Source organism: Diadema antillarum, unplaced genomic scaffold, assembly GCF_040938485.1.
Source record: "Diadema antillarum isolate AM-2024a unplaced genomic scaffold, OU_Dant_1.0 seq00001471_RagTag, whole genome shotgun sequence".
Taxonomy (NCBI): Eukaryota; Metazoa; Echinodermata; class Echinoidea; order Diadematoida; family Diadematidae; genus Diadema; species Diadema antillarum.
The window spans coordinates 287594-306778 of NW_027272210.1; the positions used below are offsets into that span (position 1 = coordinate 287594).

Genomic DNA, 19185 nt, shown 5'->3' on the forward strand with positions numbered 1-19185 from the left:
AATCCCCGACTTTTGAGGGAGAGGCATATTGAGACGGGGGGAAAAAAATGAGTTATTTCGCACCTTTTTGTGCGCTTTGCTATTACATACTAAAAAAAAACAAATAAGCCACATCCTTCTTCCTCCTTTTGGGCAGTTTCTGTGTAGTTTACCCAATTTGCTCTACCCCTCTGCCGTTAATATACAATGTAGGCCTACACCCCATCCTTGCCATTCATACTTCGTAAAACTTTCCCCCTACCTGTTCCTTTCTGTTCTGAAAGTGTTTGCAGCGAAAATATGCTTCACTGCAAAACAGGAGCTGGTTGTAACGGGTTTCCCCTAAGCCGTTCCATTTGTATCCATCCTCGCTTGATGAATTCTATGGAATTTGACGCAATTATGAATTCTGTGAAGGCACCGTCGACTGAAATAAACAACCTCGGAAAGGGAACGTTTTTTGGGGGAGACCTTTTTTTCCACAATGAAAAGTGTGAATTTAATGGCTGTTGTAAACAATGCAATTGTACCAGGGCATCTGTAGCCTTTATTTCTCGCTGACAAGAGGCTAAGCTCAGTCTTGATTGTAAACACAAGTAATAAATGGGGATACAGCTAGAGGTGTAGGCTCTCACTGGTCTGAAATTCAGAATCAGTTGTGAAGAAGCAGTTCAGAAGGGAATATTTAACACTTGCTGTGCTAGGGAGTTTGGACAGTTGGTACAATGCTGTGGGTTTTTTGTGGGCCAATCAGCACTCAAAATGCACAAAGGGTTAGTGAATTGATTGCAAGATCAGCTTAGTTTGTAGGTAGTTTTGTGTGTACTATGTAGGCCTATATGCATGATAGTCATCATGCAGAATGATATTCAGGAGAATTTCCCAGAGCCTGTCTTTACTGCAAATGTCTGTATAAAGGCCCTATCTGCCAACTGTCGACCAATCGTAGTGCATAGTTACCTGATTTGTTATCTGGTCACTACTGAAATCTATAATTCTGACCAGACATGTACAAATATCTGATATACAACCCTTGATTGAATAGTGAATTCAGTTCACATCTTCTTCTTTTTTTTTTTTTACTTCTTCTTTTTTTTTAACCATTCAAAGTTAGTTCTGGTTATGAATAGATTGCCTCACTGTTAATATGGAGAACAGGAAAAGTACAGTGTTGTATCTTGTGCTGAATCTCCCAATGTTGCTATTTGAGTCATGTTGTAATACAGATGGAGTCAGTGCCGATATTCTTCAGGCAAACCTCAGAGCCGAGAACTAAACCACCTTTTTAAATCCCAGCAGAACAAATCTCCTCTTCATTCAAAACCCTAAATGCAAGATTTGTGTCACTGAGGCTTGGAAATGTGAATTGCCTCTTAGTGGTAACATTTTGCCCTTTTTTAGAAGGGGATGTGGAAAATAATGGGAGAGGAAATGTAGACAGTTAACCGTGGGGTGGAATTATGGCAATACCCAATCTCAGTCAACCTCTAAAAGGACAATGTATTAGGGATCGAATTCTACTTTTGTAAGATGAGTGAGCCATGCTTGAAACCTAGGGGGGAAAATGTCTGTGTCAGTATGCATTTATCAGTTCAGGACTGAGGGTATCCATAGTACTTGCCATTCCAGTGTTCTTTATCTGTGACACTTGAGGATATGAAGACTATTACAAGTCTTGCATACATAACTGTGGCTAGTATAGAAAGGTGACAAAAAATGTGACCAAAGTGCCTTAACTCACATGATTAAAGTCAATCTTGTTTTTGTTTTGTTTTTGTTTTTGTTTTTCTCGCTAGAAATGCATGATTTAAAGTAAATTCATGATTCAAAGTAAACTCATGATTCAATGTAAACTGCTGACCAGTGAATCATATTGTCCAAGGGCACTGACCACACTACTGAACCGTGGGGGGGGGGGGGGGGGGGTTCGTCTGTGGTATCCATGTTTGCGTATGACTAGACATAAAAGTTTTTTCATGCAATTTTCCTGCCACCTCTGCCTAGATCACTGTGGAGCAGCAGACTTATTTTTGGCCCTCCAACCTCTCAAAACAACCTCCATGAAATATTTATGCAGTTCTAAAGAACACAAGTATCATGCTCTCCAAATGACAGTCAGACCTGTACTTCATTTAACCAACCAGCTATAAACTGCATGAGGTTGAACCGCACAAGTGATAAACTTTGAGATACCACATCCACCCAGATAGACACCAAATATGTTACTGTCTGGATCAAGTCGTGATGTGAATGAGTACGATGTAAAACATTGGCCTAATCGCTTCTGGTTTTTGGAGTTCCTTAACCCGCAGGGCAGTGAACTTGAATGACCCAATAGGTCACCCAGGCATCCTTTCAAGCATTGCCCTGCTATTTCCCCACACTGGTATCCCAACTATCGCATAGAATTGCATCTTGCCAGGAAGGGGCTACCAGCCTGTTATCCATCCTCTCAGTACACCGTACAGAACCCTCTGATGCATCGCCCTTGGTATATGGCCATAGTATGAGTATATTCAAGGCATTAGCATTCCTTGAAATTCCACTGCTGTGAGTGTAAGGCTTAAATTCAAACTGACTTTTTTTCTAGCATTTCTGAGTGAAGTGGGGATTTGGCTTGTGTTCTGTAATTCACACCATTATTTTTTTCAGCAGTGTTTTGGACAATCAGAGAGTTTTGCATACATTCCTTGTATTGGTGTGCCAAACTGGTGAGGAGAGAGCTCTGTGTGTGACAATTGAACCAAAAGGGGCTTTACTGGACTAGTTACACACCACTAACAGAGGTATTTCCCTAAATCTCCACTGCTTGCCTTCAGTCTAGAGCCCTAGGAAGTGAGCTTCCCCTTTTGCTCCCCCTCTCTGGTAAGAACCCCTTATCCATTGTTGAAACAAGTTTGCAATTGAAGAAGGAACAGTTGGTAATCCTACAAAGCGGTCCTGAACAAATATGGTGGGAAAAAAAAAACATAATCAGTTTGGGTCTTTGGTTTGGTACCTTATCTTTCAGCAGCTCAGTCATTTCTGTATCCTTTTCAAATCAGGATTTTTTTTCTTTAATTCATTCAGTTGTTATTGTTGAGGAGGATCTAGAGGAGAATGCAGTTGCAAGTATAAGCTAGCTATTTATTATTGGTTCAACATGTGGGTATGTGTCTGAGAATACCTACTCCAAAATGTTCCAAAGATTTTTTACAAGTTTCTTCTGCAGTCTGCTGTGTGTGTATGTGCGTGTTTGTGCATTGGCATTGCTTCTTCTTGCCAGAACCATACATGTATCCATACATAATTTATTTTTCTTTAATTCTTCATGTGTAAATTGCATGGGAAACTTAATGTTACTGCCTATAGTGTGTATGTTGTTGTTGTGAGAATAATCATATGAATAGTGAATCTCAGTCAGTCATGTCTGTTTATGTAAACTTTGTTAAGTAGGGTGTGGTATGTGAAGCTTTTCTAAACTTGTTCTCTTCTCTCCCCTTACCATTCATATTCTACGTATTTCTCCTCCAAGGGTCCAGTGAGTTTTTTGTGAGCTTTATCCCCAGTAGTTACTGTCTTGCAAATTACAAATTCTTCCCTTTGTGATGAGATGGGAATTTCGCCGTTAGTGTACCAAACTTCTCTGGCTGCACTTCTTTCTCCCTATCTCTCTCTCTCTCTCTCTCTCTCTCTCTCTCTCTCTGTTTACTCTTGGGTTTGTGACCTGATTTTTGAGCAATGCTTTTTTTTTTCTTTCGTTCTTGCTAATCAGATACCAGTCAATACAGTGATTCTGTCCATCCCCCCCCCCCCATTATTACCCCTATCCGAGCAAGGTGATGTAATTGGTATGTGCTTATTGGCTGAGGATGCCAAAGACCGGCTGATAAAAAGCAGTTAGTTCTGTGATGGCCTGATCATTGTTTGACAGCGACAATCCCATTGGTGGGTGCACATTCCGGGACCGGTCATTTGGAGGGGACCAGGTCTTGACCACGGCTAGACTCAATTCTGAAAACTGATATATTACTGGGACCCCATATGAATCATTTTCGACATTATATTCGTGTGTGATACGTGTCCGACAACCCCTGTTTTCCCAGCTCATTGTGGTAAGTGCAATTTCGCTTGATGTTGATGTACCCTACACCATCATATGGCCCATTGAGCACAGTCTTTATGTGTCACAAAATAATTGGAAACTGTGATTTCCCAAACTTTTTTCCCCAGCAGCCAATAAGTGGTGCTCTGCAAATATTATCAGGAGAACCGGAATAAAGATAGGGGATAGGAATATTGGTGCTGTAGTATAGGATATTGTGTTTTTGTGCTGAAGTGAGCTTCTAGTTTTTCCCCATGTATCAACCATTTCCAATGTGAAAAGTTTCATTTTTTTTTTCAACCTTGATGTCAAAGGCTCTCTGAATCAACATGATTGATCATGCTCCTTGTCAGTGGTGATCATGTTCCCAAGTGCCATGCCGTAAATACCACAGTGGTGACTATCCAACAGGGCAATATGTGAAGAGTATATTGCACTTCTTTCATAACAGTGACTGCACTGTAATGAAGGCTTCATTGTCAGCTGGATAATGTTTAGGAAGCTGTTGTTCCGTGTGTGTATATCTACATTTGTACCTGTATATCCCAGCAGAGAAATATGCAGGATTTATCTGTTTCTCTTCGAGATTTGGATTCCGAATGCTGAGTTTTGTCTAGCCTCTCCCCCTCATTCCTGAGAGTAGGTGTCTCCCTATCTAGAGGAACTCCCTATGAGCAGAGGCAGGAGCAAAGGGGAAGAGGTGAGGTCATACTGGCCCCAGGGCAAAGGTCATCTGAGGTCAGAGAGGCAGTAAATCTCGCCATGCCATTTGGCAGTTGCTAGTCTTGCTTCCTGCAAACTTGCATTCATTTTGGTGGCAGTGTTGTGGGTGTCAATATGTAGGAGAATGGCAGCTGGGAGAAAAAAAATAGGGAGAAGTGTGCAGACACAATATAATGATTAATTTTCAGATTTAGAATGCTGTGGATTTATTCTTACAGTTTCTGCAATTAATCATGCTTTGCTTAGAGACAACTAAAGAAGAAGGAGAGAGAGAGAGAGAGAGAGAGTGGGTGTGTGCCTGTGTGGTGGAGAATTAAAGGAATAGATACCATTTTCCCCAGCTGAAATGGAGCTGTCAGGCCCATGATAGTCTTTTGCCCTATTTATAGAATGAATGCATGTTCTTGAACTTCAGACTACAAAGCAGATGTTCTACCAGGCAGAGCTAAGAGCTACTGTATGATGGAGCCCAAATTGGTTGTTCAGATGAAACTTCATATTTTGAAGGATATTTCTAATCATAGGATTACAAATCCAGATGACTGGATGGAGGTGCCTTCTTGTGAAAGTGTCCCAAGTGTGCCTATAAAGAGCTGCTCATTTCCTGTTTAAACAGCTGGCCATAAAAAATATTGAGAAGGGATTGGGGGAATCAAATGGTTTGTCTCCCAGCTCCTGAAACTGAAGAAGGGAGGCCAGTCTTCTAGTTTGAGGTTGTCAGAATTTGTTGTTCTAGCGGCAGACTTGCAAAAGCGAGAGAGGGGTATTAGGGGCTGGTTCTTGGGGGGTGAGGAAGTTTGAGGAAAAATTCAGCCAGATTGCTGAACATTGTGCGTGCACACAAAGAGGTGCCTTGTCCTACAAAGGGGATGTGGGGAAAATCTTCAAGAAGTTGGTATCAAGAATATAGCTGATCAGATGGAGGCTTTTGGACGGACTTGAAAATAGACCATTGCTACTTGGTGTAAAGGTCATCCAGCGGTGAGATTCTTTCTCTATGTGTGATATTTCTTTTCTGATCATTTTGATCTCTGCCAATGAAATCACATGCTCATAGGGCTTTATTGAACACAGTGTGTGACCCAGTAATGTGGCGGGATGATTGTATCAGCCTTTCATGTGGGGCAGAGATGGCAGTGTTTGGGAGGAATTCGCCTTTATGAGGGCAGAAGGGTTTTTAATGCAACCACAAAGTTTCGAGTGCAGAATTGTCCTGTTCCTTTTTTTTTAAATAGTCAAACTGTGTGCTGGGTTTGAAAAACTTGCAATTGTGTGTGCTTGTACATAGCTATTACCTGCACTAGATTGCCTCATATTTTGTTATGGTGTGTCAGAAAAAGGTATCTCCACCGGAATGAAATGAACAGGTCTCATTTCACACCCCGAGCAGTTGTGGATATAATGTGGGATGCTGGCGCCCAAAGGTCACTGGTGTTATCCTCTTCCAAAAGCTGATTTAGGAGTAAAGTGGCGCATAAGGATGGAGACGTCAAGGAGGCTTTGGGAATAGTTTCTGCCCAAGCCAATCACTTCTTGTCTTGGTGCTCAACCCTAATTATACCGAAGTTTTGATCTTAAATCTCCGGAGAACTTCTCCCCTGTCCCCAGGTGGTGTATGTGTTGTGTGCTTTGGTATATAGGCCTATGGCAAATGTCCATATTGATATGCACCAACCAAAACTTCAAAAAGATGACCATGAACCATGTACATATTGAGTGTACCTTTCTTTCGGGGGGGGGGGGGGGAGCAATGTCTTCCAAAAGCTTTAGGGCAAATATATACATGACATGATTATTATGTTTGCAGGTTGCCCATCTCAAGACTAGGGTAATAGGAAATGGCCCCTGTATTCTGTGAAGTCTTTTGTTAGGCTCTGCTCACACAACCTTGGTCTCAGTCTGATAGCTTGAGGTCACATGATCCTTTTTGTTTCTTGTTTCAAAGATCAAAAGGCCATTTCCTCCAATCAAGAAAGACTTGTGCCTCTGTTGTGTGTTAACTCACTCCCATTTAGATGGTCATTGTAATAATAACACAGTGCTTATATAGCGCATATCACTTCCTTAGTGTCTAGTAAAACTGCTTTTAAAATTTGGGAGACATTTCTCGAGCTTTCATGGATCTTTTATTCAAAGGACTTTTTACCGTACATCTTCCAAACATCATTTCCATATTCTTGACCATCCTTATGCTTCCCTCTTCCATTAAAATGGGGGGGGGGGTGTAGAGGAGGGGAAGTTGCACTTGAGAAAAAAATATTTCAACGTGTGCTCTATTTCATTTTCCTCGGTCAGTCCAATCTTGAAGTGATTGCAACCATTCTCCAGAAGTTGGGAGGAAACGAAACCCACAGAATTTGGCCACTGACGTCCACTCTCATCCCTGGAATGTTAATTCGCTTGACCCCCCTGTGATCCTGTTGCGCTCTATCCTCTATTCAAAGTCATAAGAGGGGGCAAAATCGCACTGCCAAGTGTCAGGCGAAGAATGATGGATTGTGGGGTAACACAGGGGTCATATTTATGGCTGGTTGTGTTTCCGACCTGTATATTATTAGCCAACATGCCAAACAATATCAACCAGAAAAGAACACTGATATCAGGTTGTGCCATATTTTCACATCAAGGTAGGGTACTCATAAACTTGAAAGATAATGATGAGTCTTGCTTTGGGAAATAACTGTGCTTCTCTGATTTGAAATATAATCTCTTCTTTCTGAGCTGAATGTTAGAGTTGATATAAGAGAGGGCAGAGGGTGTTTTTCTTTTTTCCTTGTAAATGTATTTTAAGGCTGTTTGTAGGATAACGTACCATGCTACATTTTTCAACAGAATAAGGGATGTCTTTCATCAGACAATCCGTCCGCAGGCAGTGGGGAGTTTTAAGATGTCACTGCATGTCTCAACTTTCACCCCAGGGAATGTTATTACAACAGATTGTTTCGCAGAGGAAAGGCCTTTCCTATGAATATCACTTCTTAACACCCCCCCCCCCCCCTCCCTCTTTATTTTATTCTTAAATTCTTCTTGTTTTGTTCTTGATCCAGTTGGAAAAAAGTCTGAAAGTCATGGGATTGGTGCCTTTCTTGTTCAGGCTGAGCTGATCAGTGCAAAATGATCATAACAGAAACAGATAGAGCAAGGAAAGTGCTCATGCTAGTTTTCGTAGAGAAAGGTATCAAAATATCAAGCCTCTATTGCTTCAAGCACCAACGTTTGTAGGAAGACCCATCTCATTTGGGGTTACCCTCGTTAGGCGATGACCTCTTCTGATCTGTTTGGCACAGCTAGAAGCAGAAACATGATGCTAGGTTTTAACCTGTGTATTTTAGGATTGCAATGACAGCCCTTTCTTGCAGAATTTGTTGTGCCTGAAGGCTGCTCTAACTTCAGGGAAGTTTGTTTGATGGGCTGTGGCCCACAGTGTCACCTGGATGAGACAGTTTAATAAGGGAAAAAGATGTCATTGAGAGGGCGTGGAGAAAGATATCCTCCTCCCTGGGCTTTGTTTTGTTTTGTTTTGTTTTGTTTTGTTTTGTTTTGTTTTGTTTTTTGGTCTTTTTGGTTTTGTTGCTGTTGTTTTGTGCTAGAGCACAGAGCTGTTTGTGGTTCACCAGACTTTGAACTTTGCAATCCTACTCCTGATGAGTGCTATGTGAAGTATGTGAGCTGGAAGGGAGTTGGGAGCCTGTGTGTTTGTGAGAGAGAGAGAGAGAGAGAGAGAGAGAGAGAGAGTATGAGATATATTAATAAGAAGTACTTGGGAGCTGTCAGTCATGAGATGTTCCAGTTTTAACCACATCCTTCCGGCTGACAGTCATCCTCCAGGCCTGATGGAGATGACAACACTAGATGTGATGGATGATGCATCAGGTGATAGGATCCATCATGACTGGCCTCTTATGATGACATCACAAAAGTCAAAAAAATATGTAGAGGCTCCATCGCCCCCCCCCCCCTTCCCCGTCCCCCCAATGCGAAGGAGGAAGGTTGATGTATTGTCAGACCTAATCACATACCGGTGAAACCCCATCTTCCCTCTAGTGTGTCCACTTCATTGAAGGTGTCCAGTATCATTGGGCCTGATGAGAAGAGGGCAGACACCAGTCTCATTTCTACGGTAGCGCACAACCGGACAGCAATCCGACCTCCGGCTTTCCAGAGTTCCAAACGTGGCTGTGGCCTGAATCACGTCCAGTGTAGAATGAAGCCGTCTTCAACCTTCCACTTTTCGTAGAATGACTGTGAGCGTGTTAATGTTGGATGTTTGGAGAAGTTGTCACGTGTCTTCCAAGATATCGATTGGTATGTGTCATCCCAGGGTGCCTTGCAGTATGTGTTACAGTGAGAGCATGAGGGGTTTATATAAGAGTCAGGTGCTGTCTTGACATCCATCCACTCCGAGTCTAGAAGTATTTCAAGAGAGAGGAGCATATCATAGATCTAGGATGCCTGCGTATACGAAGGAAAAAGAAATGAAGTAATTTTCTTTTACTTTGTACTTTGTATTTGTTTCAGATATCCAGCATTGCCAATCTCTTGTATGCGTTAGTTGTCAAACTTTGCTTCCATTTCCAAACTGATAATGGTGTTTTCTCTGTGCCTTTCTCTACAGAGCACCAAGTGCATTAGAAGTCCAAGTCGAGCCTGTTCCTGTCAGCAGACAGGGAGAGACTACTCCATCGCTGTCTCCCAACTCAATTTCCGGGCGATCGTCGCCCGACGAGTCTCGTCTGTCGCCGCAGCACCACGCGCCTCGTCTAGCCAACGTGCCGGAGAACATCGTCCTGCCCAGTGACCAGAGGGAGACCACCAGAAATCTCAACGCCCTCTCCAGATTCCCGGAAGACGCCAACGAGGCCACCGACTCCGACAAGGAGGAAGGGGACGAGATCGACAGTGGTCGCCGTGACAACGCCTGGGTCCAGGAGCAGGTGGAGGCGGAGAAGGAGGCGGTAAAGGAGATTGAGCAGGAGAGCAACCCGCTCTTCAAGTGGGTACTGCAGTCGCTGACGCCCAACCGCCTGGCCCTGGCCGATCTCTTCCCACTGCCCTCCCAGCTGCAGGGTGGTCAACAGCCTGGTGACAGCATCAGAATGACCAACATGGATGAAGGCAGCGAGAAGGCAGGATCCACAACAAAGTGAGTAAACTGACTTTTATACATGGTAGTGGGGGGGGGGGCAAAGTTTCAAGCATCTTCATTGATGATTATTCTCAAGAGAAGCTAAGTCAGTGACAAGGGAAGAACGGTTTTTGTCGTCATGCCCCAAACTGTCTATCATTGATTTAAAAGAGACATTGGTCGACAAGTGTGTGAGATTGATGGAAGCAAATGTAATATATTTTTACCTGTGGAAGATACACGTACCAGCACCTCGAGAGGACCAGTGCATTGCCGAGACTGACTTTGTTTATTCCTTCCCCCTTTGTTACCCAAAACCATCAGTGAGAGCGAGGTCGCAGCGGAGCCCCGCAACCCCAGCGAGTGCATCAACCTGGTGCTGTCCAGCTCGCGGTATCTCCGCATCTCCCCGGCCAAGGCCATCCTCCTGAAGAGGGCCAAGGGGATGAGCAACACGGACGATCTCGGCAACAACAACGCAGAGCTCCGCAAGACACAGGTGAGAGTCTTTCCACCCACATAGATACTTTCTCCTGTTAATTATATATGCATGGTTTTACATGTGCTTCAGAAATAAGGCAGCAGTTACTACCACAGTCACAGTACCTTTTGAAAGGTTCTTGAATCTCAGGAGATGTTTTGTTAAAATTTTTAAATTGACTAGTACAATTCATAGACTTTTTTATTCTTCCTTTTTAGCAAATATCAAATTTGAGATGTGAGACCTTAGAAAATTGTGAATATATTTAAATATTTGTGGGTGTGTGCTCAATGAAAACTTCACTGACTCAAGAAGCATTTTGTGTTCCTTTCCCCAATCTAGGAGGAGCTTGTAGAGCGCATCAGCAAGAAGGTGGAAGACATCAAGCAGATGCAGACAGAGGTTGCCACGGAGATGTCCAGTCTGGAAGAGATGAAGAGGTGAGACTTTTTCCGAAATCATTTTCCAGCTTTTATCATCAAAGGTGGGGCTAGCATGAACTGAGAAGCAGAAATTATGGCTACAGTGAAGGTCCACTCACAGAAATGTGTAGTCACCAACTGTTTGAAGAGTGATCGCCATTCCAATCAACGTCATTTCAATGAGATTTGTAGTCAGGGCCACGTTGCATAAAAGTTTAGATCAAACATAAGTCAGATAATCAAACATAAGTCTCTGAATACCGAATTCTGATTGGCTGAATCCTGACTTATGTGTGATTTTCTGACTTCTGTTAGATTACATCTTTTTATGACACAGGGCCCCAGAATTTCATGCAGAATGTCAGTCAGAATGTGAAAGGTTTAGACAATAAAACCCAAATCAGGCAGGGCAGCATGGTCTAGGGGACAATGCACTGTGCATCTTGTGAGAATGTCTCGGTATCAAAGCCCCATCTGGGCTTTTCATTCCCTGAGCCGCACACTCATCTCACAACACTTCACTTTACCTAGCTGTATGAGACGGTATACCGTGGACGGTGGACCACTACTGTGGATGGATTAAACGTGTCGGCTGAATGATATCAGCCTTGCTGGAATGTTCCGTATATAGAATGGAGGTGATGAACTGAGAGTTTGGGTCTATTTCCAGTGACAGTAGTAATGATGATGTCAAGCAGTCTTGGGTATCACAATCTAGATAGAAAGGCACCATGTGTAGAGTAGTCATTACATATCAAAATAGATTTTAAAAAAGAACTGAAAATAAATCAAAATTTAACTAAAAGTCTCTAAATTGTTCTCCTTGGTTCTCATTCGCAGGCAAGTCATGGAGTGCATAAAGATTCACTGCAAAGCCAGTGAGTACAACAAGTGCAACATGTACGTAGCGGACATCGACAGAGTGACCCGGCTACTCCTGTCCCTGACCAGGAGGATTTCCAAGGTGGACAGTGTCCTGGGCAGCATGGAGAACAGTGAAGAGGAGGAGAAGGTGCGCATCAACAGCCAATTATTCATTTATTTTTATTTTTTATATTTTGCATTGCTCATCTACATCAAACTGTTCCTTTGTGACAACTGGCAGCAAATTGTGGTCTTGCACAGTGATTGGCAGATGAGCAGTTACAATTGATTTATGTGTAGTGCAATGGTGAGATTTTTAGGGAGTGTGAAATCTGTTATGTGTGTCATGATCTGTAGGCTAACTAAAAGCATTCGCTTGTAGCAAATTGAGTTCATGCCCGGCGTTACTGAGTAGTGTGTTGTATGTGATTACCATAAAACCAGAAACATTGCAGGTTGAAACTTTTGCGAATTGGTGCTGGCTTTCAATGCATTGTTTAGAAAAGAAAGAAAGAAAAACTTGCGATATGAAAAGTGTCGTGCACATGAAAATTCCACTTTTGCAATATGTGTTAGCCATACACAAGTACTGTATTGTATCAAGGAAACACCAGCCTCAAATTGGGTGTTGTGATTTGTACTAATGTCTTCCTTTCTGTTTCCTCTCCTCTTCTGTCTTCATAACCATGTAGGCCAACCTGGAGAAGCTGCGGGAGAACCTCAACTCCCAGTACCGGGATGCCAAGAAGCTGAAGGAGAGCATCGTCAGTCGCCACGGCACCATCAGTCGCATGCTGCTGGACAAGCTGGCCAACGACAAGCATGACGACTTCTGCCACTACGTGACCATGCTGCCCCGCCTCCTCATCATGGTGCAGGAGCTGGAGGACAAGGTGAAGTTGGGGGAGGAGCAGCTGGAGGCCCTCAGGGAGAGTCTCCGCCAGATGAGCATCGGCAGCATCGCCACAGAGACGGGCGCCCCCCGGGACTCCAACGGCAACGTGCACCGCTACAAAGACAACACCAGCAGCTGCCAAGCGATGCCGTCATCTCCGTCGGCGACAATGACGACGACGACAGCGACAGTGCTGACGATGGACGTTCCGGAAGAATACAACAGGAATGCAACCAGCTCGTACTGCTGATAAAGGATGATCATCCGGGGAGGGGGTACGGTGGAAACCCCCCTGACCCTAAAACTTGTACCAATGCAGTTGCTGAGTGAAGTGGAAGGCCTATGTCAGGCCACCCGTCCGTGATTCAGTGAGAGCTTTCCAGGGCTGTGTCGTCATGCCAAGCGTGGTGTCGAAGTGGCAGGCCAAGTCTTGTGCAGAGGAGCAAGGCCTCAAGAAACGGATTTCACTCCCGGAACTTGTGCCTTCAGATATCGGCAGCGAATCGATTATTTAAAGTGCGATCAGGAATCCGACACGTGGTTCATCCTTTTGCAAACACAAAGAAGGCTGTGGTTAATGACTTGGGAAATGCAAAGCAGTGCCCATTTTTCCACACCTGTCATTATTTGCTGTGCTATTGCTGATGATAACTTGACCAAAATTTGTGAGGAGTGTTTCAATTGTGCAAGCACATGTACTCTGTACTCTGTACTCTGTGAAACAGAGAGATTAAGAGATGACAGGTATTGGACAGGAAAACTTGCTGAAAATGAATCTAGGCAAGTCTAAAAAAACAAAAGCAGAAACTCTTGCAAAGTCAATGACAAAAGGAAGTTTGCAGCACATTGTGTGTATATTTTCAGTGTTGTGTGTGTGGTTTTTTTTTCTTTGTTTGGTCTTACAAACTCACTTTTTTTCACACATGGATGTGACATTTGGCCTAGCTGGACTAGACTGGCAATTTTTTTTTGTTTGTTTGATTTATCTTTCGGAAAGCCACATCAAATTGTGCTGCTGACTTTCGGCTTTTGCATGCAGCATGGAAGTGTGGTTGAGATACTTGGATGCAGTGTCTTATAGAAGGCTGACCACATATCGCTGGCTGGCTTTTGTGGACAACATTGAGCTCCGAGAGTCAGAGCCCACAAATTCTGTCTTTCAAAACTGATTGCCACAAGTTCGGCAGTGCCCTTCCACACATTTTGATGTATGAAAGTCACTTGTTGTTTTTTTTTCTCCCGTGTTGGAGCTCATTATGTGGAATTTCCTGAATTCGCTGTGCGGCAGGATTCCGGGGAATCAAAAAGATTGTCACAAACGACGTTGCGCGGCACTTGTGATAAACCGTCTTGTCAGTTACGTAGTCAGTTTTGTCGGGTTTCGTAACAGTTGAAATAGAGTGAGAGGACATAATAAGAAAGGGTTGCCTGATAAAATGTACAAAAGTTGCCCCATTCTGATCCCAAATTCTAGTTCTGTCCTCGGCACCTGCAATATATACTGTTGTGTTTGAATCCGTTGAATGATCTATTTATGTCAAGTTGTGAGGAATTTCATACATATCCAAGATAACTTATATCAGTGAATTTACAAATGTGTGTCTTTTTTTTAAATTGCTATTATGGAATATTGCCTTCATTTTTGTTTTTCTATTGCAAAAGCAAGTTTCAGAAATGTGACAAAAGTGTGTATATTTTGAAAAGATAAAGCAGATGCATTTTGATGACCAGCAAATGCTCACAAATTTCTTTCTCCTTCTCTAGTCTCCTTCTTTAATTAGCTATCAAGCCATCTACCTACCTCTCTATCCTATTATTCTCTCACCTACATTTCTAATTAGTTTCTATCCTTCTCCGCAAAACTGGTCCCCAGTGATGTGGGCTCGGGGGAAAAAAAAGATAGTTGCAGTATTTGGTATGAGAAAAATCTATCAGGTGGGAACACCGAATGACAGTGATCAAACTTTCTCGAAACTATTCCATAATCGTGCATTTCTGTCATGGCACACTGTGTTGCTCAAAGTCTGTTCAGTACCATTTGTTTCTTCATCCCAGAACACTCTGACCAATACTCATGTTTTTTTCTACAACACAATTTTTTTTTGCTATGTAAAGAGGAATGTACAAAGTGATGAAATATGAGGAGTTTTGTACTACATTTTTCTAAGCATTAAATTCTTTTGTAATACATTTTACATATTCAGCGAGTATGCTAGTGACATATTTTTCTAGGAAAATTGTTTTCGCAAGCTTTGTGTATGGGGTAGCTGCTTCAGAGTGAGCTCCCTAGTAGTCGTTTCTTCATCAGGTACATGTACTACAGATGTGTTTGTTTGCTCAAAGGCAAAATTTACTACGGTTCTCAGTTATATATCTATTTGCATGAAATTGAATGTGCTGCATACGTGACTCAAGTTTGTACAATTTGCCAGGTGTATGGTATTCCTACGCTCAAACTAGCAGAGATTGTATAGGCACTCCATGAAAATTAACTCGGAACAACGTCTTGCAACTATACCATTGCATATACGTATTCAAGATGCACTAGATTGCAATGTTTTCACAGTAATGGATAAATGTTCAAATTATGTAGGCATGGTTTACATTGACCCATGGCGATCAGTCTGAATGAAGCCTCGTGGCTGTATTCCACGCTGTAACTGAAATTTACACCAATCAGTACATTGCCCGGTTTCTAGCGTTGTGGGAATTTTTTGTCTGTAATATTGCTGCCAGGCATAGGGCCATACTCATGTCATTCATATCAATTTTTTTTTTAAAATTCAAAGTTACCAATGTGTCATTCAGCTGATCAAACCTCATTCTCATAATCACTGCAAACCAATTTGAGCTTTCACAAAATTTGGAAACTGTCATCAGATACTTGATATATGAAGCGATTCATGAGCCAAATGTATTCATTTTTTTAAACCAATACCGGTACTTAAAACATGAGGAAAAAACAAATCATTCCTGTCTCTCATTACTTAAAATGTACAGTCTGACATTGTTGATGAAAAGATGAAACTTTAGTTTTCCCAGACTACAGTGTGAATTTTTGATACCGCTGCCTTTAGAAATATTCATTGGCCCTTCCACTCTTTCGTAAAAATGTTTTCAACAAGTTTATTTCTTCTTCTTTCTTTTTTTTGGCGGGGGATATATATACAATTGAACAGTCACAGTGCTTATTTTTACTTGAGCAATATTTACAAACCCTGGCACGTGTTGGCAAAGGGCAGTGTTTGAAGCCGATGGATACTGTGTTACAATCTTTGTTAGCGTTATGTATGGATCTATTCTGTTACTCCCCCATATCTGGCTGAACGAGCATCTTTGCATTGCAAGTTATCGACAAATAGAGAAAAGTAGCTATTTATGTGAGCTTTGTCATCTTATTGTAGACATTCAGTCATTTTGGTTCCATTCCTAGGTAGTTGCTACAGCATGATTGTGTTAGCTTATGTTTTGTTTGGTTTTTGCCAACGATGATTGGTTGTTTTGTTGCACGCCGTGTTATAAAAGGGAGTTTACGGCACAAAACTTATCCCAGTTCATTTCTTTCAGTGCTGTCTTTCTGTCTCTCTCCCACCTCATTTTTTTTTTTCCTTTTATGTCCACATAGCGTTAGTTTTGATGGGATTCACGACAAAGGTAAATTGAAAAAAAAAAAAAACCCAAGAGAATATTTATTTCATTAGCAGCTTTGTTACACAAGGGAATATCTTCCATCGAGTATTTTGACAGAGAGAATTTTCCGAGGAAATTCCTCTTCCATAGTTAGCTGTACTGGTTCACGGGGTTTATGTAGTGCATGCATTAGTTCACTGTTGTGGTACGCAGCCCACCCTTCCAGTTGTGCTGGAAAAGATGAATGGCTGGTTTTTGTTTTGGTAGGGGTATAGGCTCTGCAGAAAGCATCGTTTCATGTGACAAAAACCCTTTCGGGAGTTGTAGGATTTTTATGTTAGCATACATAGACCGTGAAGTGTACTATTTACACTAGACACAAAGAAGAAGAATGCCAGTGTGTTTTTGTAAGCACCATTTTTGGACATGGCATTTTTCTTGTGTGTGTTTTGTACTTAAAGTTACAGTTCACAAAGTTATTACCAAAAGGGGTCTTACAGGGTTCAATTAATAAATGAATATTGGCCAACATGTCAGGGTATTTTGTCACATAAGTTTTGCATAGGAAAATCGTAAATTACTTACTGATAGTTTTCATTAAAGTGTTGGCCAGTCTTTGGAGAGCCTTATAATGGTTGTGTGGTGTAAACTTTTTTTTTTTTTTTTTTTTTTTTTTTTTGATATGGACTGTGAAGTGTCTGTGTATATGTAACTGCTGTAACAGCTCATTTTGTAAGTCATGGAATATGTATAAAATAAGTACTATTTTCTCTTTTAAAAGTGGAAGAATTATATATTGCACCAGATTTTTTTCTGGTTTACTTATTTAAGAGTTTGTGATGCTGATTTTTTTTTTGAAAAAAAAAGAAAACAAAAACAATGTATTTTCTTGTTGCCTAGTTTAAGTTAATGCTACATCCAATCATGTGTATTCTTCTCTTTGATCTATAAAATTGTATAACAGCCTTCTTTCCATTATCATTAATATGAAGAGACATATCTGCTATTAAAATGATATTCTGAAAATTTACATTGCATCGATACGCGTTGCGTCTATTTTGTGGATGTTTGTGTACTTGTGCTTTGTATATGACTACAACTGTCGACCATGTCAGGAACACACATATGGACCAGATTAGACACTAACTTCCTGAGGCCGCCCTCAGTGGCTGAAAAGATGAAGTAGTAGGTGGCAGATTGCACACTAATGAATACAGTGAAGGTCTTTGTGGCAAGGAATGCAAGGCGAGAAAGGCAAGGATGAGTGCGAAAGGTCTGTGCCTTAACATAAAAATTTTCCACTGAATGACCACTGACATTGTCACACAATAGGTGAAGTCCATTCTTGAGAAGGCAAATTTTGTAACCAAACATGTGGACAGAGTATTAAATGTTTGGAGACCTTTTTTGGCATGCTATGTATGCGTGTGTGTTGTTTGTGTCTGAGTGTCGTATGTGTGTGTGTGTGTGTGTATGTGTGTGTGTGTGTGTGTGTGTGTGGTTTGAAGCTTGATTGAAATAATTGTCGTATGTACTGTCAAAGGCGGGTGTCAGTGTTTCATTGACATGATCTGCCAGGTAAATAACCATTTGTGCCGACTTTTTGCCAGTCAACTGGAGCGTCCGTTTTATGCCCTGTCCAAGGAACAGAATGTTTGTGACTCTTACCTCAGGAAAAAAAAGCATGGTAACACACACACTCACACAGACATTACATTGCCTAGCAGGAACAAACGCATCAAAACATGGGAACCCTTGGTGAAATGAAAACAGTCAAAACTATGTCATATTAAAAACATCAAAAGGTATATTTTGTCAAATTAAATGGAAAGCATAGAAGATGTTCAATTTAAAAAAAATATGACAGAGATACCACACCACGAAAAAAGACCACACAAACAAGTAATCAACAGTCAATATACTGAATTTTCCTGGTGTACTACAGTAACCTCTCATGATAAAATCTTTGGGACAGAAATAAGTTCATTAGATTCTGATGTAATGGGTTGGCAAAAATTGTGAAATAAGGGAATTTTGATCCTCGGGGCCAACAAAACTACTTCATTGTACAGCAATCAAGATTTTACAATACATCGTATTGGTGTATCTTTAATGAGAGTTTACTGTATTGAATACCTCAGATCAGGGAGGTGTAAGAAAAGGAGAGACAACTCGTTCGTAATTCATGCAAGCACATGTTTGGTTTCAAAGTGTTACAATGGGATGTCCCGTAAAATTTTGAATGAAAAACTCGAATTGATTAAGAGTAGTTTAGGAAAGAATTTGATATTATAGACATGTATTTCTAGTTTCTTCGTAATGTGCAAATCGAAATGAAATGAAAATTAGGCCCTCTTAAAAACCTAATATTTTTCTATAATGTGCACATTTCTGCATGTTAGTTTTCTATCCTTTAATCTGGGATATTTTGATCTTTCAAATAAACTCCTCTGCTAAAGCGTGCTCCAGTGTGCTTTTAAACTATTTGCTGTTAAAACTGTCAGTTTTACTCTGCAGTTTGATTCGCTGCTCCAATTCATTGTTGCCATCACATTGAAAGAGAAAGAGAGTGAAATGCAGTAGGGGCAAGTATTTGTAGATGTGAGAGCGCTAGTCCCGATTATTGATGCTCTCTTTTGTCAAAGCACCTGATTTCCACCTGTAGTTAAGCGCATAACTTCTCGGCGTTGCCGCGCATCCTTCAATGGAGAGCAGGAGTTGTCTCTCCTTTTCTTACACCTCCCTGCTCAGATCAATCCTGCCTCTGTTAGCCATGAATTAGCATACACATTGCAGCATTTGCAGGTTTCTCTGTTACTCCTGCAATTCTCTGAGAGCTACCAATGCCCCCAAATGAGATTCTTTTTACCCATTGACATAGAATGGACAGGTTGGTAATCCACCAAAGCAGTCAAGACAAAACTTTGGGAGAAAACAAGATGGATTTACTGATTGCTTTAGGAAACTTTGAAAGAATAAAAG

General features: G+C 41.5%; 1 protein-coding gene across 1 annotated transcript in view; it reads left to right on the forward strand.

Moving 5' to 3' along the window:
- Window positions 1–16556, forward strand: part of LOC139709795 (uncharacterized) — a 204728-nt gene extending 188172 nt beyond the window's left edge. Inside the window, exons 7-11 of the mRNA XM_071621757.1 lie at window positions 9402–9929; window positions 10236–10410; window positions 10735–10832; window positions 11655–11826; window positions 12371–16556. Of these exons, the coding sequence (XP_071477858.1) occupies window positions 9402–9929; window positions 10236–10410; window positions 10735–10832; window positions 11655–11826; window positions 12371–12823 (1426 nt within the window). The 3' untranslated portion in view covers window positions 12824–16556. The remainder of the gene's footprint in view (window positions 1–9401; window positions 9930–10235; window positions 10411–10734; window positions 10833–11654; window positions 11827–12370) is intronic.
- The last annotated feature ends 2629 nt before the right edge of the window (window positions 16557–19185 follow it).